The 27447-nt window shown below is 47.5% G+C and overlaps 2 protein-coding genes across 4 annotated transcripts in view; one reads left to right on the forward strand and one right to left on the reverse strand.

Annotated features, from left to right (window-relative positions):
* On the forward strand, positions 1-14396 carry ZNF394 (zinc finger protein 394). Of its 3 annotated transcripts, none has more exons than XM_030932599.1 (3): positions 1-717; positions 2229-2355; positions 13952-14396. In XM_030932599.1, the coding sequence occupies exons 1-3, from the start codon at positions 262-264 to the stop codon at positions 13972-13974; spliced, it is 606 nt and encodes a 201-aa protein (XP_030788459.1). In that variant the 5' UTR covers positions 1-261; the 3' UTR covers positions 13975-14396. The 3 variants fall into 3 exon arrangements, with proteins under 3 accessions (XP_030788459.1, XP_010374077.1, XP_030788460.1); XM_010375775.2 differs by lacking the exon at positions 13952-14396 and adding an exon at positions 5944-7326; XM_030932600.1 differs by lacking the exons at positions 2229-2355; positions 13952-14396 and adding an exon at positions 5944-7333.
* Positions 12756-27447, reverse strand: part of ZNF789 (zinc finger protein 789) — a 15668-nt gene continuing 976 nt past the window's right edge. Inside the window, 5 exon segments of the mRNA XM_010375776.2 lie at positions 12756-13474; positions 13477-14439; positions 16795-16908; positions 21558-21684; positions 24547-24624. Of these exon segments, the coding sequence (XP_010374078.2) occupies positions 13428-13474; positions 13477-14439; positions 16795-16908; positions 21558-21684; positions 24547-24570 (1275 nt within the window). The 5' untranslated portion in view covers positions 24571-24624 and the 3' untranslated portion in view covers positions 12756-13427.

Below are 27447 nucleotides of genomic sequence, written 5' to 3' on the forward strand. Positions count from 1 at the left end.
CGCCTAGAGAGGCCCCGGAAATGCAGGGAAGGGTGCCGCAGGGCGTCGGTGACGCACTTCCGGCACGGGATGTTTTCGGTGACTGGACTGAGGGAGCTGTAGGCGCAAAGCTGAGGAAAGGAAGAAGTGTGGGAAAGGGGCCTGGTGTGGTGGGGCACGGTGTTTGGGACCGGAGGGTTTGAGGGCTGATGAGTTCCTTGAGTTTGCTCTTTCTTCACCGGAAAGGAAGACTCCAGGAAGGGTCGCACATGCTGGAGAAAGATGAATTCCAGCTTGACCGCCCAGAGTCGCGGCAGTGACGCCGAGTTGGGACCCTGGGTGATGGCTGCGAGGTCCAAGGACGCGACGCCGTCCCAACGCGACGGACTTTTGCCCGTGAAAGTGGAGGAAGACTCACCCGGAAGTTGGGAGCCCGGCTATCCCGGGGCTTGGCCAGACCCCGAAACTTCTCGACTGCATTTTAGGCAGCTGCGTTATCAGGAGGTGGCTGGACCGGAAGAGGCGCTGAGCCGACTCCGAGAACTCTGTCGTCGGTGGCTGAGGCCTGAGCTGCTCTCCAAGGAGCAGATCCTGGAGCTGCTGGTGCTGGAGCAGTTCCTCACCATCCTGCCCGAGGAGCTCCAAGCCTGGGTGCGAGAGCACTGCCCGGAGAGCGGGGAGGAGGCAGTGGCCGTGGTGCGGGCTCTGCAGCGAGCGCTCGATGGAACCTCACCTCAGGTGAGAAGCGAAAGACCCATTCTGGAGGTGGGAGTGTGGAAAATAGGCGTGTATGGGGTGCTCTGCGTTTCGGAAGTTATTTCATTATTACATTTCGTGTGAACGCTGGGGTGTGTATGGACTTCCTTTCCGCAGGCCACAGTGACAGATCCATCCAGGAGATGACTTTATAGACCTCAGCATAAAGCCAACACTTATTACTGGTTTTCTTTCTTCTTTTTTTTCTTTTCTGTTGTTGTTGTTTGAGGTGGAGTTTCAGTCTTGTCGCCCAGGCTGGAGTGCAGTGGCGCGATCTCGGCTCACTGCAACCTCTGACTCCCGGGTTCAAGCGATTCTCCTGCTTCAGCCTCCCGAGTAGCTGGGATTACAGGCGCCCACTACCACGTCCGGCTAATTTTTGTATTTTTAGTAGAGATGGGGTGAAGGGGTGGCCTGCCCCTCCACACTTGTGGGTGTTTCTCCTTAGGTGGAAACGAAAGACTTGAGAAGAGGAATAAAACACAGAGACAAAGTGTAGAGAAAGAAAAGCGGGGCCCAGGGGACCGGCGCTCAGCTTACAGAGGACCCACGCTGGCACCGGCCTCTGAGTTCCCTTAGTATTTATTGGGAATTATCTTAGTCATTAAAAGGATAAGGGAGTGGCTGGACAATAGGATTATTGTAGGGAGGAAATCGGCAGTAAGACATATGAAAAAATCCTTGTAATATGAATAAGTTTAAAGGAAAATGCTGTACCTTGAGATGTATATGCGACATCTCCATAAACCTTTTAGCAGTATTGCTCCAGCAAGCCCCACCTTATTCCTAAAGGCGGTTTCTCCTCACTCAGTAAACAAGGCACACAATGGGTATTACCCGGAGATGTTCCATTGCCTAGGGAGGGGCAGGAGACAAATGTTTTTCTCTTTCTTGAGATTTAAGAGAATGGTGATGACCTTTAACCATAAGCAGCCTTTAGGCACTTGTTTAACAAAGCACATTCTGCACCGCCCAAAATCCTTTTAACCTTAAGTCACCACAGCACATGTCTCTTGCAAGGACAAGGTTGGAGGTAAGGTCACAGATTAACAGCATCTCAAATACAGAACTAAATGGAGTCTTTCATGTCTACTTCCTTCTATATAGACTTGGTAACAAGCTGATCTCTCTTTCTTTTCCCCACAATGGGGTTTCACCGTGTTGGCCAGGCTGGTCTCGATCTCCTGACCTCAGGTGATCCACCTGCCTTGGCCTCCCAAAGTGCTGGGATTACAGGTATGAGCCACTGCACCGGGTCCTGTGTACTTTTAATTCCCATACATCACAGTGATACAAGATAAAGAAATATTTTGCTCTTACCTACCCCCAAAATTAGTGTAAATAGTCCACAGAAAGGCTTTTCAGGATTACAAGAGAATGTCAGCCTCTATCTCTGATCTCTCCAAACTCCCTGGTCAGTACAAGACTCAAGAAGAGTGGTAGTGCTGTATAGGGACGGCAGGTACTGAATTGGGCACTTGTGTTGTTCCCAGGGGATGGCGACTTTCGAGGACATGGCTGTGTCTCTAACCTGGGAGGAGTGGGAGCGCCTGGACCCAGCACGGAGGGACTTCCGCAGAGAGAGTGCACAGAAGGATTCCGGGAGCACAGTTCTGCCTAGTGAGTGCTGTTGCGCTGCTGGTTTATTGTGGTGTGTGATTTGTGAAGGGCTGGTCCATTACCATCTCTGAGCCATTATGCCATTCCCAGACTTGGGCTGAGAGCCTTCAGGTGTCTTCTGTAACCCAGGCAGGAGCCTATGTACTGCTAGGTGCTAGGTTCAGCTTTTTACTTTGGTTCGTTTTTAATGTTTTATACATACAGAAAACTATTAAAAAAAAAATAGATAATGACCATCCCCTGTGTCCACCACCCAAGTTTATCCGATCTTAATACTTGGCCATTTTACCAGAGAAGTATGTTACAGCTGGAGGTGAGGCCCCCACATAGCCTCCTGGAAACCCTTCCCCTCTATCCTTCTCCGGAGGTAGCCAGTAAGCTGACTGTTGTGTTTATGACTTCCATGCATGTCTTATATTGTCTCTACATAGACACGTAGCTCCACGCTGTATATCATTACTGTATGGCTTTTTTTTAACTCAACATTACATTTTTTAGATTTACTCATGTTGATGCATGGAGCTCTACCTGTTTCACTGTCCAGATACTCTAGAATTCTATCCATTTCTGTTAATGGACATCTAGGTGTCTTAAGTTTTAACCATTACACATTACAGCATTGCACCGAACATTCTTGTATATTCTTGCATATTTTTGTGTATTTGTTCCTATGTTGGAGTTTTTGAAGAGAATATGCCTAGAGATAGGCAGTAGTCCCCCCTTCCTGGTTTTGCTTTCTGTGGTTTCTCTTACCCATAGTACGCAGTACAACCAGATATTTTAAGACAGAGACCACATTCACATGACTATTATTACAGTATAGCATTTGTTTTTCATTTTTTGTCTTTGGTTTTGGGGGTTTTCCTGAGATGGAGTTTTTGTCTTGTTGCCCGGGGGGAGTGAGTGCAGTGGTGTGGTCTCAGTTCATTGCAACCTCTGCCTCCCAAGCCAAGCAATTCTCCTGCCTCTGTCTCCTGAGTAGCTGGAATTACAGACATGCCCCACCATGCTCAGCTAATTTTGTATTTTTAGTAGAGACAGGGTTTCACCATGTTGGCCAGGCTGGTCTTGAACTCCTGACCTCAGGTGATCCTCCTGCCTCAGCTTCCCAAAGTGCTGGGATTACAGGTGTGAGCCACCAAACCTAGTTAAGTATATTGTTATAATTGATAGTTAATGTTAATCTCTTAATGTACCTAATTTATGAATTAAACTTGATTAAAGGGATGTATGTATAAGAAAAAACATTATATATAGAGAGAGAGAGGCTTTAGTACTATACACAATTTCAGGCATCACTGGGGGTCTTGGAATGTGTCCCCACAGAGAAGAGGAGACAACTGTATGTTCATCTTACTCTCCAAAGAGCTCATAACTAATGTATACGCCACCAACAATATTGAGAATTTTTCTTTCTCCACATTCTCATCAACATTTGCTGTTGGCTGGGCATGGTGACTCTCACCTGTAATCCTAGCACTTTGGGAGGCCCAGATGGGAGGACTGTTTGAGGCCAGGAGCTCAAGACCAGCCTGGGCAACACAGCGAGACCCCATCTCTTTTAAAAAAATTTTTTTAATTAAAAAAATAGTAATACATTTTGGCCAGGTGTGATAGCTCACGCCTGTAATCTCAGCACTTTGGGAAGCCGAAGCAGGCGGATCACAAGGTCAGGAGTTCAAAACCCACTTGGCCAACATAGTAAAACGCCATCTCTACTAGAAATGCAAAAAATTAGTCGGGCCTGTGATGCCTGATGTGCAGGGGCCCTGGCACCCTGCTTACCCACCCATCCCTTCCACTGCCCCTCACCCACTCTGGCCACACTGCCTTGCTGCTCCAAAATATGCCAAGCCCCTCTGCCTCCTGGTCTTTGTGCTATGTGACCACTCTGCCTGAAATATTCTACTCTAGCTCTGTAGGAAGCAAAGCTTCAGAGCTTTGCTCAAATTGCTCCCTTGTGCCAGGTGTGGTGACTCATACCTGTAATCTCACAACTTTGGGAGGCCGAGGTGGCTCACACATGTAACCCTAGCACTTTGGGAGGCCGAGGCAGGCAAATCACTTGAGGTCAGGAGTTTGAGACCAGCCTGGCCAACATGGTAAAACCCCGTCTTTACTAAAAATACAAAACTTAGCCACACCAGTTAATGGGCACCTGTAATTCCAGCTACTCAGAAAGCTGAGGCAGGAGAATCGCTTAAACCTTGGAGGTGGAGGTTGCAGTGAGTCGAGATCATGCCACTGCACTCCAACCTGGGTGACAGAGTGAGACTGTCTCAAAAAAATAAAAAATAGGCTGGGCTCAGTGGCTCACGCCAGTAATCCCAACACTTTGGGAAGCCAAGGCCAGGTGGATCACCTGAGGTCAGGATTTTGAGACCAGCCTGACCAAGATGGTAAAACCCCATCTCTACTAAAAATACAAAAGTTAGCCGGGTGTGGTGGCACGTGCCTGTAATCCCAGCTACTCTCGAGGCTGAGGCAGGGGAATTGCTTGAACCTGGGAGGTGGAGGTTGCAGTGAGCAAAGATCATGCCACTGCACTCCAGCCTTTGCAATGAGCGAAACTCCATCTCAAAAAAAATAAAATAGCTGGGTGCGGTGACTCACTCCTGTAATCGCAACACCTTGCAAGTCCAAGGTGGGTGGATCACAAGGTCAGAGGAGTTTGAGACTATCCTGACCAAGATGGTGAAACCCTGTCTCCACTAAAACTACAACAAAATTAGCTGGGCACGGTGGCGGGCGCCTGTAATCCCAGCTACTCGGGAGGCCAAGGCAGGAGAATCACTTGAACCTGGGAGGCAGAGGTTGCAGTGAGCAGAGATCACGCCACTGCACTCCAGCCTGGGCAACAGAGTGAGACTCCATCTCAAAAATACAATAAGATACGATAAGATAAAATAAAATATAAACTGGGTGCTGTTTCTCACGCCTGTAATCCCAGAACTTTGGGAGGGCAAGGCAGGTGGATCACGAGGTCAGGAGTTCAAGACCAGCCTGGCAAAGATGGTGAAACCCTGTCTCTACTAAAACTAGCAAAATTGGCACCTGTAATCCCCGCTACTTGGGAGGCTGAGGCAGGAGAATCACTTGAACCCGGGCGGCAGAGGTTGCAGTGAGCTGAGATCACGCCACTGTACTCCAGCCTGGGCAACAGAGTGAGACTCTGTCTGAAAATAAATAGTGACAGAGTGAGACTGTGTCTCAAAATAAATAAATAGGGAGGCCGAGGCAAGGAGATCATGAGGTCAAGAGATAGAGACCATCCTGGCCAACATGCTGAAACCCTATCTCTACTAAAAATATAAAAATTAGCCGGATGTGCTGGTGTGCGCCTGTAACCCCAGCTACTCTGGAGGCTGAGGCAGGAGAATCACTTGAACTCAGGAGGCAGAGGTTGCAGTGAACTGAGATCAGGCCACTGCACTCCAGCCTGGTGACAAAGCAAGACTCCGTCTCAAAAAATAAATTAATTAAAATAAAAAGTAAAAGGGATTTGAGGATTTAACATTCTGCCAGCACTTGCTTATTTAAGTGTTGCACAGAAATGCAATGGCAGGAATTTGTATTTTCATGTTTCAGGTTTGGAAAGCAGAGCTGAGAACAAAGAGTTGATTCCAATGCAAGAAATTTTAGAAGCGGAGCCACAGGGGCGACTACAAGAAGTGTTCCAGGGGAAGCGCCCCCTGTTGTCTAAGTGTGGCAGTACCCATGAGGACAACGTGGAAAAGCAGTCCAGAAACCCCTTCCCCCTGAAACTTGAAAATTCTCCTGAAGCACAAGGACGCAACAGCATCTCAGATGTCAACAAGAATGGTTCCATAGAAGGGGAAGAGTCTAAAAATAATGACCTGCACAACAGTGCCAGATGCTCCAACCTTGTTCTGTGTCAGCACATCCCAAAAGCAGAGAGGCCCACAGACAGTGAGGAACACGGGAACAAGTGCAAGCAGAGTTTCCACATGGTGACGTGGCACATGCTGAAACCTCACAAGTCTGACAGTGGAGACAGTTTCCATCATTCCAACCTCTTTGAGACCCAGAGGCAGCTCCGTGAAGAAAGACCTTATAAATGTGGTAACTGTGGGAAGAGTTTCAAACAACGCTCTGACCTCTTTAGACACCAGAGAATCCACACAGGTGAGAAACCCTATGGCTGCCAAGAATGTGGGAAAAGCTTCAGCCAGAGCGCTGCCCTGACCAAGCACCAGAGGACACACACTGGTGAGAAGCCATACACTTGTCTGAAATGTGGGGAGCGCTTCAGGCAGAATTCACACTTAAATCGTCATCAAAGTACCCACAGTAAAGACAAACATTTTAAATGTGAGGAATGCGGGGAAACCTGTCATATTTCCAACCTTTTTAGACATCAGAGACTACATAAAGGGGAGAGACCCTATAAGTGTGAAGAATGCGAGAAAAGCTTCAAACAGCGCTCCGACCTCTTTAAACACCAGAGAATCCACACTGGGGAGAAGCCCTATGGATGTTCTGTCTGTGGGAAACGCTTCAATCAGAGTGCAACCCTCATTAAACACCAGAGAATTCACACTGGAGAAAAGCCTTACAAATGTCTCGAATGTGGGGAAAGATTTAGACAAAGTACACACCTTATCCGACACCAAAGAATTCATCAAAATAAAGTGCTATCGGCTGGGCGTGGTGGCTCACGCCTGTAATCCCAGTACTTGGGAGGCCAAGGCAGGCAGATCATTTGAGATCAGGAGTTTGAAACCAGCCTGGCCTACATGGTAAAACTCCATCTCTACTAAAAATACAAAAATGAGCTGGGCGTGGTGGTATGTACCTGTAATCCCAGCTATTCGGGAGGCTGAGGCAGGAGAATCACTTGAACGCAGGAGGCAGAGGTTGCAGTGAGCCGAGATCACGCCACTGCACTCCAGCCTGGGCAACAGAACAAGACTCCATCTCAAAAAAGAAAGAAATAAAGTGCTATCATTTTGATATGTTTCTGTGTGACTTGGCCTGTTTCTTTTCCTGTCCAGAACCACATTCCTTGCCATTTGGAGTATATCAGTCAATTATGGATCTTCCTTGAGGATCTCCTACAAGATAGGTTCAATCTGTCCTGAGCCTCATTACAGACTGATAGTTTCAGTGAGTGAGGAATGAGGAAGTAAGGGGCCTTCTGAAATGTGAGCTGGTGCCGGGTAAGAGACTTCTGATGATAAGAGTGAGGCCAACATGTAACAGGGTTCTGTCCTTGTCATCTGCGCTCTACCTTTATGTGTTTATTTTTGAGATTGGGTCTCGTCGTATCCCCCCGGCTGGAGCTCAGTGGTGCGATAATGGCTCACTGTGGCCTCAGCCTGGGCTCAAGTGATCCTCTTTTCTTAACCTCCTGAGTAGCTGGGACCACAGGCACACCACCACACCCAGCTGTTTTTTTTTGTTTTTGTTTTTGTTTTTAAGAAATAGGGCCTTGCTATGTTGCCCAGGCTGGTCTCAACCTCCTAGGCTCAAGGAATCCTCCTGCCTCAGCCTCCCAAAGTGCTGGAATTACATACACGAGCCACCACACCCAGCCTACCTTTATTTACTTTGTTTTTTTTGTTGTTGTTGTTGTTTTTTTTTTTTGAGATGGAGTCTTGCTCTGTCACCCAGGCTGGAGTGCAGTGGCATGATCTTGGCTCACTGCAACTTCCACCTCTTGGGTTCAAGCAATTCACCTGCCTCAGCCTTCCAAGTACCTGGGACTGCAGGCGCACCGTGCCACGCCTGGCTAATTTTTTGGATTTTAGTAGAGATGGGGTTTCACCATGTTGCCTAGGCTGCTAGTGAACTCCTGAGCTCAGGCAATCTGCCCACCTCAGCCTTCCAAAGTGCTGGGATTACACGCATGAACCACCACGCCCAGCCTCTTTATTCACTTTTGAACCAAGTCTTGCTCACTACAGTTATTAATACTTCTCTAAGAATGTATTTTAGTCATTTAAAATTTGTCTTTGTCCTTAGACGGTAGAGAGGGTTTCAGCTACTTCATAATCCCCAGAAGACCTGGTAAAGCTCAGTGCTCACAAGAAGCACTCTATTTTTCACTTTCCAGAAAACCTAATTTTGCATAGTCCCTCTTTCCCATTCTAGGGTCCTATGAGTTCAGTTTTTTGACTTACTGATTTTTTTTTTTTTTTTTTGAGACATATTCTTGCTCTGTCACCCAGGCTGGAGTGTAGTGGCATGATATTGGCTCACTGCAACCTCCACCTCCCGGGTTCAAGCGATTCTCCTGCCTCAGCCTCCCGAGTAGCTGGGATTACAGGCACCTGCCACTGCGCCCAGTTAATTTTTGTATTTTTAGTAGAGATGGGATTTCACCGTGTTGGCCAGGCTGGTCTCAAACTCCTGACCTCAGGGGATCCGCCTGCCTTGGCTCCCAAAGTGGATTTTTTTTTTTTTTTTTTTAAGACAGTCTACTTCCATGGCCCAGGCTGGAGTACAGTGGCACGATCTTTGCTCACTGCAACCTCCACCTCCTGGCTTCAAGCAATTCTCCTTGAACTGGAAGTTCCAATTTTTTTTTTTTTTTTTGAGACAGAGTCTCGCGCTGTCGCCCGGGCTGGAGTGCAGTGGCGAGATCTCGGCTCACTACAAGCTCTGCCTCCTGGGTTCACGCCATTCTCCTGCCTCAGCCTCCCGCATAGCTGGGACTACAGGCACCCACCACCACACCCGGCTAATTTGTTTGTATTTTTCAGTAAAGACGGGGTTTTACCATGTTAGCCAGGATGGTCTCAATCTCCTGACCTCATGATCTGCCCATTTCGGCCTCCCAAAGTGCTGGGATTTCAGGCGTGAGCCATCGCGCCTGGCCTTTTTCTTTCTTTTTTTCTTTTTTTTTTGAGACAGTCTCTCTCTGTCGCCCAGGCTGGAGTGCAGTGGCCAGATCTCAGCTTGCTGCAAGCTCCGCCTCCCAGGTTCACGCCATTCTCCTGCCTCAGCCTCCCGAGTAGCTGGGATTACAGGCACTCCCCACCATGCCCAGCTAACTTTTTGTAGTGTAGTAGAGACAGGGTTTCACCATGTTGGCCAAGATGGTCTCTATCTCCTGACTGTGATCCGCCTGCCTTGGCTTCCAAGTTGCTAATCATGCTTTGGTCTTTCCAGTGACCAGCCCCCAAGTTGAACCCATCGAGAATCCAAGAGTTGCCTTTATTAGAACAAAGGCATGCATCACTAAGGAAATTCCAGTGGGTTTAGTAGCTCTGTGTCAGGAAGAAGTGTCAAAAGACCAAATATTAAAAGATGCTTTTGGCACCCTTATCCCTCAGGAATTCTCCAAGGTTTGGGGAGCTCTCTGCTAGTCACTGAGGATGAAGACCAAATATATATTTATCATGATATCACAAGGCTTATTATACAAATTTTGAGTATTTCGTGCAGAAATGAATAAAATAGAACCTACAAATCATCTCCAATAGAGCAAGTGTGCTTGTCCTTTCCAGGTCCTGTGAAAATGAAGGGAAGGGGGTGTCTGCTCAGTTCCACTAGGGGCTCCTACCATCACGGTCAGGAGACCACTCTCTCCCGATGCAGGTGAGCTGGGGCACATGCAATAGAGGCCTCTACTTGAAGGATTATCATCAGGAAGCAGCAGTCAGGGCACTACCGGCCTCTGAAAAACACAGGGCAGAACCCTGGGTCTAGTCTGGGTGTAGGTAATGGTGGCTTCTCTTGCTCTAGGAACTGTCTGGAAACTGAAGGGTGTCTGGCCTGGACACCATCTACACCTCCCTCTAAGTCTGAAGCCATCTCAGGATGGCTGCACTTTGGATATGACTACTCAGTGAATTACAGTTCTCTCCTGTTTGTACCTTCTTTAAACATGAGGATTAACCTGAGTGACAAGTGCCTGAATGCCTGGTCATTGGAGAAAATTGTAAATACAAACTATCTTTTTTTAAAAAAATTAATTAAAAAAAAAAAACAAGGTCTCACTTTGTCGCCCAGTCTGGAGTGCAGTGGCATGATCTCGGCTCACTTGTAGCCTCAACTTCCTGGGTTTAAGCCATCCTTCCACCTCAGCCTCCCAAGCAGCTGAGACTACAGGCACACAACCACCACACCCAGCTAATTTTTGTACTTTAAAAGTATAAGACTGGGCGCAGTAGCTCACGCCTGTAAGTCCAACACTGGTAGGCTGAGGCTGGCAGATCACGAGGTCGGGTGTTCAAGAATAGCCTGGCCAACATGGCGAAACCCCATCTCTACTGAAAATACAAAAATTAGCTGGGCGTCGTCACGGGTGCCTGTTGTCCCAGGTACTCCGTGATTTGCTTTCTAGGAAACTGATTTGCTTTCCAGGAAACTGATTTGCTTTCTAGGCACACCAGGGCGAGTATTAAAGGACCAGCAAGTAGGCAGGGCTAGGAGCAAAACTGCAAATTTATTTTTTGGTCAGCCAGCTTTGTGGGGGAGGGGTGAGGTCCGTCGGTCTCTGGCAGGGGAGGCCAGGGGAGTCACCCGGTGAGCTCTCGGGCGAGGTTCCTAATGCAGTCCCGAAAGTAGTGGGGGCTGAGGAAGTTCACGCTGCGAGCCCTCCCGGAGCGGCTTTTATGTCCTGGGCCTGGGAGTGGGAGGGCAGTGGGCGGGACATAGGCGGGTCCCCCCGGCAGTAGACATGGCTAGGCGGGTTCCGGTTTTTCTCCCTCGGAGGTCAGGTTGCTCCTGCGCAGTCGACCTGTGTCTTTCCCGGGCGCCGGAAAGTTGACAGTGAAGGAACTGCGCCATCTTGCCTCCATTTGTCCAAACACTCCGGAGGCTGAAGCAGGAGAATCGCTTGAACCCAGGAGGCAGAGGTTGCAGTGAGCCGAGATCGCACCACCGCACTCCAGCCTGGGCGACAGAACGAGACTCCATCTCAAAACAAAAAAGATGAGGTTTTGCCATGTTGGCCAGGCTGGTCTCAAACTCCTGGGTTGAAGTGATCCATCCGCCTCAGCATCCCAAAGTGTTGGGGAATCACATGTGTGACCCACTGCACCTGGCCTGAGAGCAATTTTTTTTTTTTTTTTTTGACACAGGGTCTCACTCTGTCACCCAGGCTAGAATGCAGTGGTGCCATCTTGGCTCACAGCAACCTCCACCGCCCCGGTTCAAGCGATTCTCCTGTCTCAGCCTCCCAAGTAGCTGGAATTACAGGCACCCACCACCACGCCTGGCAAATTAGATCAATATTTAATACAGACATAGGATGATGTTTGGGATATCAAAATAATTTAAGTGGATCTCTTATATTGTTGAGCTCTAGGGAGACTACACTCAGCTCAACCTATTTAAACTGAATGTCAGAATGTGCTTAGAATAACTGTGAAAACAGAAGGGATATGGCTCCTCAGAGACCATAATTGACACTTTTTGAATACAAGGAGTTTATTTGTTGGGGAGAGGTTACAACACTGTTAGGGAAGGTGGAAGACAGAGAAGGGAAGTCACCCAATGAGGGAGCTACCATGGTGAATGCCTGTGTGCAATTCCTGGGGAACCTCTGGAAACTAAAACACATGCTTCAGAGTTTTCCACACATGGGGAGATACAGAATTTGGTGTTTATCAAATGCCCATCAATGATTGGTTGACAGCTGCTCCCAGGATGTCCTTTTTGCCCTCAGGCCACAAGGTGCAGACACAGTCAGATGACGCCCACAGAAGGTGTAAGTAAGGCCGGAGGGACTTTGGCAGGGCCCACAGCACCTATTACAAATACTGACTTATAGCTCTTTCTGGAATCTACTAACACATTCATTTTAGATTACGGGCAACTGTTTTTTTTTTTGAGACGGAGTCTCGGTCTGTCTCCCAGGCTAGAGTGCAGTGATGCAATCTCGGGTCACTGCAACCTCTGCCTCCCGGGTTCAAGTGATTCTCCTGCCTCAGCCTCCCAAGTAGCTGGGATTATAGGTGGCTGCCACTGTGCCTGGCTAATTTTTGTATTTTTATTAGAGATGGGGTTTCACCAGCTTGGCTAGGCTGGTCTTGAACTCTTGACCTCATGATCCACCTGCTTTGGTCTCCCAAAGTGCTGGGATTACAGGTGTGAGCCACCACGGCCTGGCCTGATTATGGGCAACTTTTAGCAGTTCTGCATACCTCACTAGTTACTAGTGAGTAGCCCTTACTTTTTTTTGTTTGTTTTTTTAAGTCTATACATTAGCAGGTCATAGTTGTATGTAATACAGCAAAGGCATTCCTCTTCAATCTTTTTTTTTTTTTTTTTTTTTTTTTTTTGAGATAGAGTCTCACTCTGTTGTCCAGGCTGGAGTGCAGTGGTGTGTTCTCAGCTCACTGCAACCTCTGCCTCCCAGGTCCAAGCAACTCTCCTGCCTCAGCCTCCCAAGTAGCTGGAACTACAGGCACATGCCACCATGGCCAGCTAATTTTTCTATTTTCAGTAGAGACAGGGTTTCACCATGTTGGCCAGGCTGGTCTTGAACTCTTCACCTCAAGTGACTCTCCATTCTCAGTCTCCCAAAGTGCTGGGATTACAGGCATGAGCCACCGCACCTGGCCCATTCTTCAGTCCTTCAATTATTCACAACCCATTCAATGGTCCCCAGCCTGGCGACCACAGGGCAAAGCTTCTATGGCTCCCTTCTGCCTTAACTAGGCTGGAGGGGATGAGGGCATAGAGGGTGCAAGAGAGTGAACACAACAGCCTAGTAAACTTTTCTCTCTTTTTTTTTTTTGAGACAGCCTTGCTCTGTCACCCAGGCTGGAGTACAGTGACACATCATGGCTCACTGCAGCCTTGAACTCCTGGGCTAAAGCGATCCTCCCACCTCAGCCTTCTCAGTAGCTGGGACTGGAGGTGTAAGCCACCACACCTGGCTTTTTTGTTTTTTGTAGAGACGGGATCTCACTATGTTGCCCAGGCTAACATTTCCTTTGAAGTGTTTCTTCACTAGGGCAGCAGATTGGCCACAAAAAGAGGGCCCCCATAGAAAAACTCTTTGTTACATTTATTGCTTTTCATGAAAACAATCATGTGATACACACTTGAAGTAGAGGTTAAGTTCTAGTCCTTCAGTGACTGCTTTCCAGTTAATATCACGTGGATATCTGTCCTTTGTGAGTGCCCTGGTGCTTAATAAACTTGTGTGCCACTTGAAAGATTTTCCACATATGACACATTGGTAGGGTTGGCTTCCGGTGTGAATGACCTGATGTCGAAAAAGATTCCTCTTAAAACTAAACGTTTTCCCACATTCTCCACATTGAAAGAATTCCTCCTTTGTATGGATTCTTTGATGCTGAATGAGATCCACATTCCGACCAAAGGACTGTCCACATTCACTGCATTTATGGGTGTTCGGTTTGCTGTGAATCTGTTGATGACATAGAAGGGTTGAATGCCGGCCAAAGGCTTTTCCACACTCAAGGCATTTATGGCGTTTTTCTCCACTGTGGATCACCTGATGTCGAATAAGGGTTGAATTCTGACTAAAGGTTTTTTCACATTCGCTACATTTATAGGGTTTTTCTTTGGTATGAATCCTCTTATGTTCAACAAGATACGCGAGCTGCCGAAAACACTTTCCACAGTCATGACATCTGTATGGCTTGTTTTGCAGGTGACACTGTTTATGGACCGTAAGAGCTGACCGCTGTCTGAAGGCTTGCCCACATACCTTACATTCAAAGGGATTCTCTAAGAAGTGAATTCTTTGATGTTGATCAAACCATGCCTTACGCCTAATGACTTTTCCACATTCACTGCATTCGTAAGACTTTGCTCTTGTGAGAATTTGCTCGTGCCCCAAAAGAAAAGATCTTTGATTGAGGGGTTTGTCATCCTCATCATATCTGCCCTGCTTCCACCTGGTTTGCACATTCTCATCTTGAATAAGGTTAAGGTTTTGAAGGAAGCCCCTGCTGTATTCATCGCCACTAGTAGGGAAAGTAAGCCTGCAACTGTCCACAAATTCTTTACACTTACGTAACTTTTCTGAAAGTTTCTCAGCCGATTCCTGCATTACCACTGATATCTTATATGACTCTAAATCTTCAGAAAACTTCTGTTTTGGAGTTAGCTTTTTCATCTTGTGTCTGGCTTCAGAACCTAGCCAAATAACAAGAAAAGATGTAAATGACCTATCCACTGCAGAAGAAAAAAAGGAAGAGAAGCCAACTGTTAGGGCTCTAGGACAATCAAATGAAGCTAAGAAGTAATCTCTTGTTTACATCGTCAGACTCAAGAGGCCAAAATTCTGAATCTTTTTTTTTTTTTTTTTGAGACTCTCTGTCGCCCAGGCTAGAGTGCAGTGGCGCGATCTCAGCTCACTGCAACCTCCACTTCCCAGGTTCAAATGATTCCCCTGCCTCAGCCTCCCGAGTAGCTGGGATTACAGACGCCAGCCCACCATACTCAGCTAATTTTTGTATTAGTAGAGATGGGGTTTCCCCATGTTGGTCAGGCTGGTCTCGAACTCCTGACCTCAGGTGATCCACCTGCCTCGGCCTCCCAAAGTGCTGGGATTACAGGCGTGAACCACCGCACCCAGCCCAAAATTCTGATTTTCACTGGACTCTTCACTGGCATAACAAAATGAGCTCTTGGCACCAACAAACTCACTAAAAATGCACGGGAGTGTGTATGCCAGAGAATGTGAGAGCAGAGCCCATCACCATTATCAGAAAAACAACTTAACTTACTCTAGTAAGTTGTTTGGCACCACTGAGTGGTGCCAAATAAATATGTCAAGGAGGTAGCATGTTATGCTTCAAGATACATGCTTTTTGTTTGAGACGTGCCTAGGCCAGAGTGCAGTGGCATGATCTCAACTCATTGCTACCTCCACTTCCTGGGTTCAAGAGATTCTCGTGCCTCAGCCTCCCGAGTAGCTGGGATTTACAGGCACGCACCACCACGCCCAGCTAATTTTTTTATTTTTATTAGAGATGGGGTTTCACCATGTTGGCCAGGTGGGTCTCAAACTCCTGGCCTCAAGCGATCTGCCCATCTCGGCCTCCAAAAGTGCTGGGATTACAGGTGTAAGCCACTGTACCTGGTCTAGATACAAGTTTTTAATAACTCTAGGTGAAACATCTGCTTAAAAATGGACAAAGTATAGGATAGAACAGAAAAGGAACCAGAGGGAAATAGGGACAAAAGCCAACTGACTAGAGCAATGGGTGTCAACTAGGGGTGAGCAGGGTTCAGACAATGTCTGGAGACATTTCTGGTTGTCACACCTGGGGAGGTTCAAATGGCATCTAGTGGGTGCAGGCCAGGGCTGCTACTTAACATCCTAAAATGCACAGGACATGCCCCCATCCCACCCCCAGAGAATTCATCAGCCCAAAATGTCAGTAGTGCCATGGAGAAACCTTGGATATGAAAAACAGGAGGAGCTGCATCAGGACACAGTAAGTAGAAAAATGCAGATGTCAGGAAATACGGGAGTAATATGGAAACAAAAGAAAGCAAGGGAACAAGAGGCAGCACAGAGAGAGGACAAGTAATGAGGGTGGAATCGAGGGGCATCTAGGGTGCCCTGAGAGCTGTCACTTAGAAAATACTAGAGCAGCTGTGTCCGAGCAGCGCTTTTTCCTGCAGGAGAGAGAGGATGAATGTTCTAGACTTGAAGTCAAACCCCAGTGTCCACCTCCCAACTGTGAGTTCTTTTTTGAGAGTCTTGCTCTGTCACCCAGGCTGGAGTACAGTCATGTAATCTCAGCTCACTGCAACCTCTGCCTCCCAGCCTCAAGCAGTCCTTGCACCTCAGCCTCTTGAATAGCTGGGACTACAGGCATGCGCCACCACACCCGGCTTAAATTTGTATTTTTTGTAGAGATAGGTTTTCACCATGTCGCCCAGGCTGATCCTGAACGCCTGGGCTCAAGTGATCCTCCTGCCTCTACTTCCCAAAGTGCTGAGATTACCGGTGTGAGCCCCCATACCAGGCCTGTGTGAGATTTTTTTTTTTTTTTTTTTGAGACAGAGTCTTGCTCTGTCACTCAGGCTGGAGTTCAGTGGCGCAATCTTGGCTCACTGCAGCCTCTGCCTCCCAGGTTCCGGCAATTCTCGTGCCTCAGCCTCCCAGGTAGCTGGGATTACAGGCACACACCACTACACCTGGCTAATTTTTGTATTTTCAGTAGAGACGGGGTTTCACCATGTTGGCCAGGCTGGTCAACTCCGGGCCTCAGGTAATCCACCCAAACTTGGCCTCCCAAAGTGCTAGGATTACAGGCGTGAGCCACCACGCCCGGCCAAGATTTCTTAATCTTAGTCTCTTCATCTGGGAAGTGGGGATGCCGATCTTCCTCCCACCTCACAGGGCAGCAGCAATGAAGAAGTGGGATAATATATGCCCAGCACCTAGCTCTGCGTCTGGCACACAGAAGGGGCTTCGCTAACGTGCCTTCCCTTCCTCTTCCTGATTCCACTCGCCTGGGTCTCTTCCTCACCCACCTGGGCAAGCACTACCGGAAGCCTTCCTACTCCCAGCTCTTGGTAGATCCAGGATCCACTGCTCGTCCCAGTTCTCCAGCTGACAGATCACCTCAGGTTTGGGAAACTGAAATCCTACTCATGGGGAAGTAAATGGGATGTGGCTGTTAGTGAGTTACAGAGACATGGCCCGGGGGCTCAGTGGCAGGCAGAGATAAGGACAATAATCAGAAGGGCTGGTGAGAATAGAGATTGGCACAATCTTTGTAAATATCTGGCAGTCTTTATTGAAAGCCTGAACAATGTTCATACCTTTGGCTGTGGTCATTTCACTCTTAGAAATATAGCCTAAAGTACAATTGCAACCAAGATGAATGTGCCAGAGACGTTCAGCACAGTGGGATTGCAGCGTCAAACTGGAAATAAACTGAATATCAAAAGGGAACAATTAAATCAAGCGTAGCACATTAATGCGGTGAAGGCATAAATATGAGGCAGATATTAAAAATCCTTGTATTCAATTGTTTTTTTTTTTTTATTTTTGAGATGGAGTCTTGCTCTGTAACCCAGGCTGGAGTGACAATCTCGGCTCACTGCACCCTCTGTCTCCCAGGATCAAGTAATTACACTGCTTCAGCCTCCCAAGCAGCTGGAACTACAGGCACCCACCACCATGCCCAGCTAATTTTTGTATTTTTAGTAGAGACAGGTTTCACCATGTTGACCAGGCTGGTCTCAAACTCCTGACCTCAGGTGATCCACCCGCCTCGGCCTCCCAAAGTGCTGGGATTACAGGCTTGAGCCACTGTACTTAGCCAACTATGTGTTTATTTATTTATAAATTTATTTATTTATTTTGAGATGGAGTCTGTGCTCTGTCGCCCCCACCCGGCTAAGTTTTGTTTTTTTTTTTTTTTTTTTTGAGACAGAGTTTCACTCTCGTCACCCAGGATGGAGTGCACTTGTGCCATCTCTGTTCACTGCTACCTCCGCCTCCCAGGTTCAAGTGATTCTCCTGCCTCAGCCTCCCAAGTAGCTGGAATTACAGGCACGTGGCCACCACGCCCAGCTAATTTTTGCATTTTTAGTAGGTATGAGAGTTCACCATTTTGGCCAAGCTGGTCTCGAACTACTGAACTCAAGTGATCTGTCTGCCTCGGCCTCCCAAAGAGCTGGGATTACAAGCATGAGCCACTACGCCCATCCCAACTATTTATTAAAATAGAAAAATGCTGCCTATATATTTTAAAGCAGAATACAAAACTCACATATAGCATGATCCAAATTTTTTTTTTCTGAGACGGAGCTTCGATATTGTTGCCCAGGCTGGAGTGCAATGGCACAATCTCAGCTCACCACAACCTCTGCCTCCCGGGTTCAAGCAATTCTCCTGCCTCAGCCTCCGGAATAGTGGGGATTACAGGCATGTGCCACCACGCCCGGCTAATTTTGTATTTTTAGTAGAGACAGGGTTTCTCCATGTTGCTCAGGCTGGTCTCGAACTCCCGACCTCAGGTGATCTGCATGCCTCAGCCTCCCTCCCAAAGTGCTGGGATTACAGGCTTGAGCCACCATGCCTGGCCCCAAATTTTGTTTTAAAAAACCATGTAGTGTGTGAGTTATGTATGTGTGTGTAATTAATACAGTTTGAGCATCCCTAATCCAAAATGCTCCCAAATCTGAAACTTTTTAAGCACTAACCTGACAGAAGTGGAGACCTCCACACCTGACCTCATGTGACCAGTGGCAGTCAAAACACAGGTGCACAACACACAGTTAATTCAGCCTTCTCCAGGGAAAGATAAAAGGACCTTCAAGATATGTGTCTAAGGTGTATATGAAACATAAGTGAATTTCCTGTTTAGACTTGGGTCAGGTCCTCAAATTATCTTATTACATATATGTGAGTACTCCAAAATCCAAAAAAAATCTGAAATCCAAACACTTTTGGTCCCCAGCATTTTGGATAAGGGATCCTTGCCCTGTAATAGATAAAGACGGATTGGGAAAAAGTAAACCGAAATGTTAATAACAAGAGTTATTTCTGGAAGGTAGGCCTGCAGGTGATTTTTATTATCTACTCTATGTACTGATGTATTTTCCAAAATTTCTGTGATCAAAATTATTTTTAGAACTAGTAAAATCCATAAAAGAGGGCAGGGATATAGTAAAAAAGCACTCTCAGCCAGGCATGGTGGCTCACGCCTGTAATACCAGCACTTTGGGAGGCTGAGGTGTGAGGTGGGCGGATCACCTGAGGTTGGGAGTTCGAGACCAGCCTGACCAACATGGAGAAACCCCATCTCTACTAAAAATACAAAATTAGCCAGGTGTGGTGGGGCATGCCTATAATCCCAGCTACTCAGGAGGCTGAGGCAGGAGAATCACTTGAACCCGGGATGCAGAGGTGCGGTGAGCAGAGATGGCACCATTGTACTCCCACCTGGGCAACAGTAGTGAAACTCTGTCTCAAAAAAAAAAAAAAGGCTGGGCACAGTGGCTCATGCCTGTTAATCCCAGCACTTTGGGAGGCCGAGGCAGGTGGATCACCTTAGGTTGGGAGTTCGAGATCTGCCTGACCAACATGGAGAAAGCCTGTCTCTACTAAAAATACAAAATTAGCCATTCGTGGTGGCACATGCCTGTAATCTCAGCTACTAGGGAGTCTGAGGCAGGAGAATCACTTGAACCTGGGAGGTGGAGGATGCAGTGAGTCGAGATCATGCCATTGCACTCCAGCCTGGGCAACAATAGCGAAACTCCGTCTCAGACAAAAAAAAAAAAAAAAAAAAAAGACGCACTCTCAAATGTTACTATTGGATATGCAAAGCAGTACAAATTTTGTTGAAGAATCATTCAGTAATCAATAAAGATTAAAGTGCCATCTCATTTAACTTCAAAATTCTGATTTTAGGAAAGTATCTTGGGAAATGATCAAAAATTCATATAAAGATTTATACTTAGAAACATCTATTCAAACATTATAAATGCACAAGCAAACCAACGAACAAAAACAAAGCCAAGCTGAATGTCCCCACATTGGAAAACAATGAAATAGTATCATGGATCATACAATGGAATTATATTATGCTCGTTTACTGATTCTGTGGGGAAACACTGATACTATAATGTTAAGTTTAAAACAGATTACAGGATTACACATAGACTATGTTCAGCTACTTTTGTAAAGGCATAGGAAAAAAAGACTGGAAGGAAATCTTCCAAAATATTAACAGTGTTACTCATGAACACTTTACTCTTCTCCTCCTCCTTTCCTATGCCTTCCATGTACTTATGTATGCTCTTGTAATGCCATTTTTTTTTTTTTTTTTTTTTGAGACGGAGTCTTGCTCTGTCGCCCAGGCTGGAGTTCAGTGGCGTGATCTTGGCTCACTGCAAGCTCTGCCTCCCAGGTTCACACCATTCTCCTGCCTCAGCCTCCCAAGTAGCTGGGACTACAGGCGCCCGCCACCATGCCCGGCTAATTTTTTGTATTTTTAGTAAAGACGGGGTTTCACCGTGTTAGCCAGGATGGTCTCGATCTCCTGACATTATCATCCGCCTGTCTTGGCCTCCCAAAATGCTGGGATTACAGGCGTGAGCCACCGCGCCTAGCCTTGTAATGCTTTTAAAGGAAAAATTAAAATTATAAAAATCCAGAGGTGGGTGGACGATCCCACAAGAGGTGGTCAAGACTCTGTGCTAAGAGTGTCAGTGCAGGGGTTAAACATGTGGCCCCAGAAAGAAAACTATTTAGCAAGGCAATTCCCACAGTAGGAGACTACAGTGGAATAGGACAGGGTAGGCTCCTGAAAAGATGGAAGCAGTGAAGGTTCAGAAATGAAGTTGGTTTAAAATCATTTCCTGAGCACCCACTAATGCTACACACCAAGAAGTTACCCATTTCCAGAGAAAAGAAAGAAAAAGACTTTCAAGAGCATAAGAAGTGAGCCTTCGGAATGTAAATCTACCATAATTCTCAACTCCTGGAGGTCTTACAGATGAGGAACATGGAGTGAGAGTGAAGAACGCACGAAGTGTCTCTGTCTGAGTCCTAACACAACACGACTATTCACTGTCCCCAGTCCCTTATGTGAAACTCTTAGGACCAGATGTGTTTCAGGAGTCAGAATTTTACCAATTTCAGAAAGGTGACCTGGTGTAAATATTTTACATAACGTATCATCCCCAGTAGGGTTTGGAGTGGTGCCCTCAAATACACTGTTATTTTTGTTGTTGTTTTGTTTTGGGACGAGTCTCACTCTGTCGCCCAGGCTGGAATGCACCGGCATGATCTCGGCTCAGTGCAACCTCTCCCTCCCAGGTTCAAGCGATTCTCCTGCCTCAGCCTCCCAAGTAACAGGGACTACAAGCGTGCACCACCACAACCAGCTAATTTTCGTATCTTAAGTAGAGATGGGTTTTACCATGTTGGCCAGGCTGGTCTCGAACTACTGACCTCAGGTGATCCACCTGCCTCAGAATCCCAAAGTGCTGGGATTACAGGCGTGAGCCACCACACCCGGCCTACACTGTTATTTCTGAAGTTGGGTATACAGATATGCACACCAAGTTGGAAAAATAAAGACAATAAATGGTTTCCTATGGGATGAAGTCAGGTTTCACTGTGGTGATGTCTGGTCAGGGCTTGTAGCCACACAAGTTATGAAAAAAACTTTCCGCTTTCAGCACTTTTTCTGATTCTGGAATTGCAGATAAGGGACTAAGGGCTTGCACAGACACTCAGAACACAGACAAAGCCCAATCTTCAAGCCATGTCCTACCCAGCAAGACCATGTTCCTGTAGTTCTCCAGCATCACATCTCGGTAGAGGTCCTTCTGACCCCAGTCGAGGTGGCCCCACTCCTCTCTGGTGAAGTACATCGCCACATCCTCAAATGAGAGCAGCTCCTGGAAAAGTAGCTGATAAAGGTAACTGCAATTCTTACAATAACTTACGCACAATGATTATTCCACAGGTGAGGAAACCGAGGTTTGGGAGGTAAAGTGTGTAGGCCAAGGGCACCCAATTCATAAGGAATAGACTCAGGGCTCCTTTCAGGCCTGATGGCCCTCAGGCCAGCCATGTGCTGGCTTCCATACCACGGGGTCAACATACTTAATCTCTAAAGGGCCAGATGGTAAATATTTTAGGCTTTTCAGGCCCTCTGGTCTCTGTTCCAGTTCCTCAAATCTGCTGTTGATTTGAGGAACAGCAAATCAACAATTTGAGTAACAGCTTTTGTGTTGGAGCACAAAAGTAGCCATGGACAAGTAAGCAAATGGGCACAGCTGTGTTTCAGGGAAACTTTACCAAGAGGTCGAGGGTAGTTTGCTGACCCCTGCTCTATAAAAACCTATTGCTTCTGCCCCAGCTTCCTTACGAAAGAGATGAGGTCACTGGGGGATTGGTTAATGTGCAGACTATCGACAAAGGGATGAATAGTCTCAACGAACATGAACAAGAAATGTGGAAGCTCACAGGTGCTGGCCACCCTGGGGAATCAGGGCCTGCTAGGTCTGAAGGGGTAAGGTGGGGAGGGGTGCTGGAGCCCAGAAGGCTGCTGGAAGGGGAGCAAGACTGCCGCTGGGGCCGAAGAGGATGCAGCCACACCCATCCCACAGCCCGGTGGGGAGGGAGCCGTGGGAAGAGAAACCCAACCTCAGTTTCCCCCGGCCTCTGGAACCCTGTTCCCTGTCCTCCAACCCACTTCATCCCATTGCCACAAGCCAAGCAGATGCCGGAGACCAGGGGAGCCCGTTGCTGGAGAATATAAAAGGTACAGACCAAGGCGCAGACGCCTGGGTAGCATATCCAGAGGGGGCAACAGTGGACACGCCACAGTGAGCACAGGGGACATGACCTCTGCAAGTGACTGTCCCCCTCCAGTGGGCTGAGCACCGAAGCTGCCACACTCTCACTCCCACACCACTGCAGCCCTCGGCGCAGAGGGGCCCAGTGGCTGTCTACACGCTCCCTGCTCTCACAAGACACTGTGTGGGTTCAGCGGGGACGTGTGCAGGGAACCAGCAAATGTTCGCTGTCCTGTAAGTGGTCAGTAACAGGAAATGCCCACCCCCATCCTGAGAAGCTTCACGTAGCTCCCCTCTGCGGGCAGACACCGGAAACTCCCAAATTATACGGACTTTCTTTCCTGCCTATCAAACCTGAATTCCACTGCTATGGTTGCAGGCCCTTTCTCACCATCATCCAGAATGTCACTCTTTTACCAGAGCTGCGCTGCAGTGTCCTCAATCTGACCTACTCAGCCACCTGCATTCCCGCACCTGCACAAGGTTAACAAGCATGGGAATAAAATGGCTTCATCTCCCAGAGTCATCGGGGCAAGATAACTCCTCTCTTAACATCCGCAATAGGTTCTTGGAAACTGATTTTTACCAAAAGTATGTACAGCAGCAGGTCCTGGAATAACTTTGTTTCACTGTAACACTGATGGGAAAAAAAATGGTTTTGATATACAGTTTCCCTTAAAGTTGCAGTTTCTAAGAACCCATCAACAGCTAGGACCTGTACGTTGACAGGTGGGCCCCAAATGTTGCTTAAAAGTTCCATTTCTTTTGTTTGGTTGGTTTTTTTTTTTTTTTGAAACAGAGTTGCCCAGGCTGGAGTGTAATGGCTCGATCTCAGCTCACTGCAACCTCCACCTCCTGGGTTCAAGCAATTCTCCTGCCCCAGCTTCCCAAGTAGATGGGATTATAGGCATGTACCACTACACCCAGCTAATTTTTATATTTTCATTAGAGACGGGGTTTCACTATATGTTGGCCAGGCAGGTCTCAAACTCCTGACCTCAGGTGATCCACCCGCCTCAGCCTCCCAAAGTGCTGGGATTCCAGGCATGAGCCACCAGGCTCGGCCTCTACTTTCTTTCAAACTCAGTCTCTTCTACGCTGGGCACAGTGGCTCACGCCTGGAATCTCAGCACTTTGGGAGGCCGAGGCTGGTGGATGGCTTGAGCCAGGAGTTCAAGAACAACCTGGGCAACATGGTGAAACCGTGTCTACAAAAAATACAAAAATTAACCAGGCGTGGTGGCATGTACCTGTGGTTCTAGTTACTTGGGAGGCTGAGGTGGGAGGATCACCTCAGCCTGGGAAGGTCAAGAGTGCCATGAGCCATGATCATGCCACTGCATTCCAGCCTGGGCGACAGAGTGAGACGCTGTCTCAAAAAAAGACAAAACAACTCAGTCTCTTCTAATCACCCTCCATAATGCTACAAATTCAATAACTGACCTTCCTCTATATCCTTTCATAGGAACAGTTCAGAATTTATTATGAGAAGTTCCTTGCACATCTATCTGTCTAATCAGGCTGTAATCTCCTACAGATAAGCGTTGATTTCCCAGCACAGAAGACAGCACCTGGAGTGTACAGCAGTAGATGCACGATAATGCTCATGGACAGAAACAATGGGCAACTACTACAGTAATAAGAGCAACAACTTCTTAATACAGTGCTAAACTGTAACCAGATACTGTGCAAAGGACTTCACAGGGCATTTGCCATTGAATCTTCACAACTCGCTGTGATAGGCACTCTCATTGACCCAATTTATAGAGAAGAAAACTGGAGGCAGAGTGTTTATGTAAGTTGCTGAAGGGAGCCCATGTGACTCCAGAGGCTAAGCTCTCTACGTCGCACTGTCTAACAAGGAAAACTCCCCGCATTGATCAAGAAGGCTCAACCTGAGGAAGGAGCTGCTGGTGGCAGTGACTATGCTGACGAAGCAGAGGGGCAGGCACAGCTCACCTTCCCCCTGGCTGGTGGGAACATGGCTTCCACGGCCTGGTCTTTGACAAGGGGTGGGATCCTGGGCGTCAGGCTGAGCTGGAGAAGGAAAAAAAAAGATAGTAAGGCCAGCCCTAATTTGAAGCTCTCTTGCTTGGCAGATCTGGGACCAGGAATACCAATGGGGCCCACAGACAAAGCTTAATACAAAGTCCCTGTGTTTGGTGTTGGAACATGTGATGAAATACATGAGCCACTACAGTAAGTCTATGAATTTCTGAGGCTAGAGCAATTTCCCAAGCTCTATCCAAGGGAACCTGCAGCCCTGCCTTCCCCTTCTCCCTAGAACATGTCATCCTCAGCACCTCATATACAAAGGGACAGCAAATAGACCACATATAAAAATAGCTCTCTGGCCAGGTGCAGTGGCTCACACCTGTAATCCCAAGACTTTGGGAGGCTGAGGCAGGTGGATCACGAGGTCGGGAGATGGAGACCATCCTGGCCAACATGGTGAAACCCCGTCTCTACTAAAATACAAAAAAATTAGCTGGGTGTGGTGGCGTGTGCCTGTAGTCCCAGCTACTCGGGAGGCTGAGGCAGGAGAATCGCTTGAACCTGGGAGGTGGAGGTTGCAGTGAGCCGAGATTGTACCACTGTACTCCAGCCTGGCAACAGAGCAAGACTCCGTCTTAAAAAGACAAAACAAAACAAAAAAAAATAAACCACACATAGCACTCTGATCCACATCTTGCAGCAACTGGCTCTGGAAACCAAACCATAGCCTCTGAGGCACAGGCCCCACATCAGGACTTGATCAATAACAGCTTTATCCAAAATTTTGCTCCCCACTCCCTGTAATTTAGGACCAACAGGAGAAAGCCAAATGCTCCCCTCCCCTATCACGCAGGATGTTCGAGTCTAGTTATCCTAGGGATTCCAGTTAACCAGCTTTTCTTTCTCTAAATCCACTTATGTATTTCCAACCCTGCTCCTATGGCCAGCTCCACCTGCTAACAAGCCCCCTCTGAAAGTGTTCTGGGGGGGTCCCTCAACCCCCACCTCTAGCTTGGTGATTTGCTAGCAGGATTCAGCAACAGTAACAATTACAGACCTGCTATCTTTTTTTCTTTTTAGACAGAGTTTCATTCCTGTCACGCAGGCTGGAGTGCAATGGCACAATCTCTGCTCACAGCAACCTCTGCCTCCCGGATTCAAACAATTCTCCTGCCTCAGCCTCCAGAAGTAGCTGGGATTACAGGTGCCTGCCACCATGCCCAGCTAATTTTTTTGTATTTTTAGTTGAGATGGGGTTTCACCATGTTGGTCAGGCTGGTCTTGAACTCCTGCCCTTAGGTGATCCACCCACCTCAGCCTCCCAAAGTGCTAGGATTACAGGCATGAGCCACCACGCCTGGCCTACTAACTTGCTTTCTAAGAGTGAATTTTAATGAAATTGACTTTCATTTTAACGGATGCCCCTCAAACACAGTTCACCTTCCCTGAAAACACAATTCAGAACACCCTTTGCCTTTTTTTTTTTTTTTGAGACAGAGTCTCGCTCTGTCGACAGGCTGGAGTGCAGTGGCGTGATCTTGGCTCACTGCAAGCTCCGCCTCCTGGGTTCACGCCATTCTCCTGCTGGGACTACAGGCACCCACCACCACGCCCAGCTAACTTTTTGTATTTTTAGTAGAGACGGGGTTTCACCGTGTTAGCCAGGATGGTCTCAATCTCCTGACCTCATGATCCGCCCGCCTCAGCCTCCCAAAGTGCTGGGATTACAGGTGTGAGCCACTGCACCCGGCCTTTTTTTTTTTTTTTTTTTTTTGAGGAGTCTCTACCTATCACCCATGCTGGAGTGCAGTGGTGTAATCATGGCTCACTGTAGCCTCGAACTCCTGGGCTTAAGCAATACTCCTGCCTCAGTCTCCTAAGTAGCTGGGAGTGCAAGAGCACGACACCACGTCCAGCTGTTTGTAGTTTTTTTGTAGATGGGGTCTTGCTGTGTTGCCCAGGGTGGACCCTCTGCCTCTTCAAAAAGGTACACTCTAAAAACTATCCTGATCAGTGGCTCCCAGGCTGGGGCAGAGGCCTCATCCCTTTCATTCTCTATACCAAACTTGTCCAACCCTCAGCCTGTGGGCCACATGTGGCCCAGGACGACTTTGAATCCAATCCAACACAAATTCATAAACTGTATTAAAATGTTACGAGATTTTTTTGCGATTTTTGTTTTTGCTCATCAGCTATTTTTAGTGTTTGTGTATTTTATGTGTAGCCCAAGACCATTCTTCTTCCAATGTGGCCCAGGGGAGCCAAGAGATTGGACAACCCTGCACTGTATTTATTGAACATCTGTTTGTGAAGGCTGTGCATCTGGATGTCAGACTTGCTAATGAAAAATTAAATGGAGGCCATGTTTTGGGTATAGCCCTAGGCCAAGCACCCACAGCCAAATAAGGCATTTAAAAGGCCGGGCGTTAACTGACCTTTAATCTCCACTTTGGAGGCCGTGGACGGCGGATCACGAGTCAGGAGAGGACATCCTGCACGTGAAACCCGCTACTAAAAAATCAAAAAATGCCGGGCAGTGGCGGAGGCCGTGTCCAGCACCGGACTACACTCCCGGGGAATGACCCAGTTTGCAGTGAGCTGAGATCTGGCCACTGTCCTGACAGAGCAGACTCCTCTCAAAAAAAAAAAAAAAAAAAAAAAAAAAAAAAAAAGCAACCATTTCTCCTTGAGCAGAGTGCGATGCAGTGGCTATGACGGGTGGACACTGGAACCTGTCTGTAAAACACAGCCTGGCGCTGGCTACGTTGTAAATCCTGGCTTGGAGGCCGAGGCGGGCGGATCACGAGGTCAGGAATTCAAGACCACCCTGGCCAACATAGTGAAACCCCATCTCTACTAAAAATA

The sequence above is a fragment of the Rhinopithecus roxellana genome, chromosome 6 (assembly GCF_007565055.1).
Source record: "Rhinopithecus roxellana isolate Shanxi Qingling chromosome 6, ASM756505v1, whole genome shotgun sequence".
Taxonomy (NCBI): Eukaryota; Metazoa; Chordata; class Mammalia; order Primates; family Cercopithecidae; genus Rhinopithecus; species Rhinopithecus roxellana.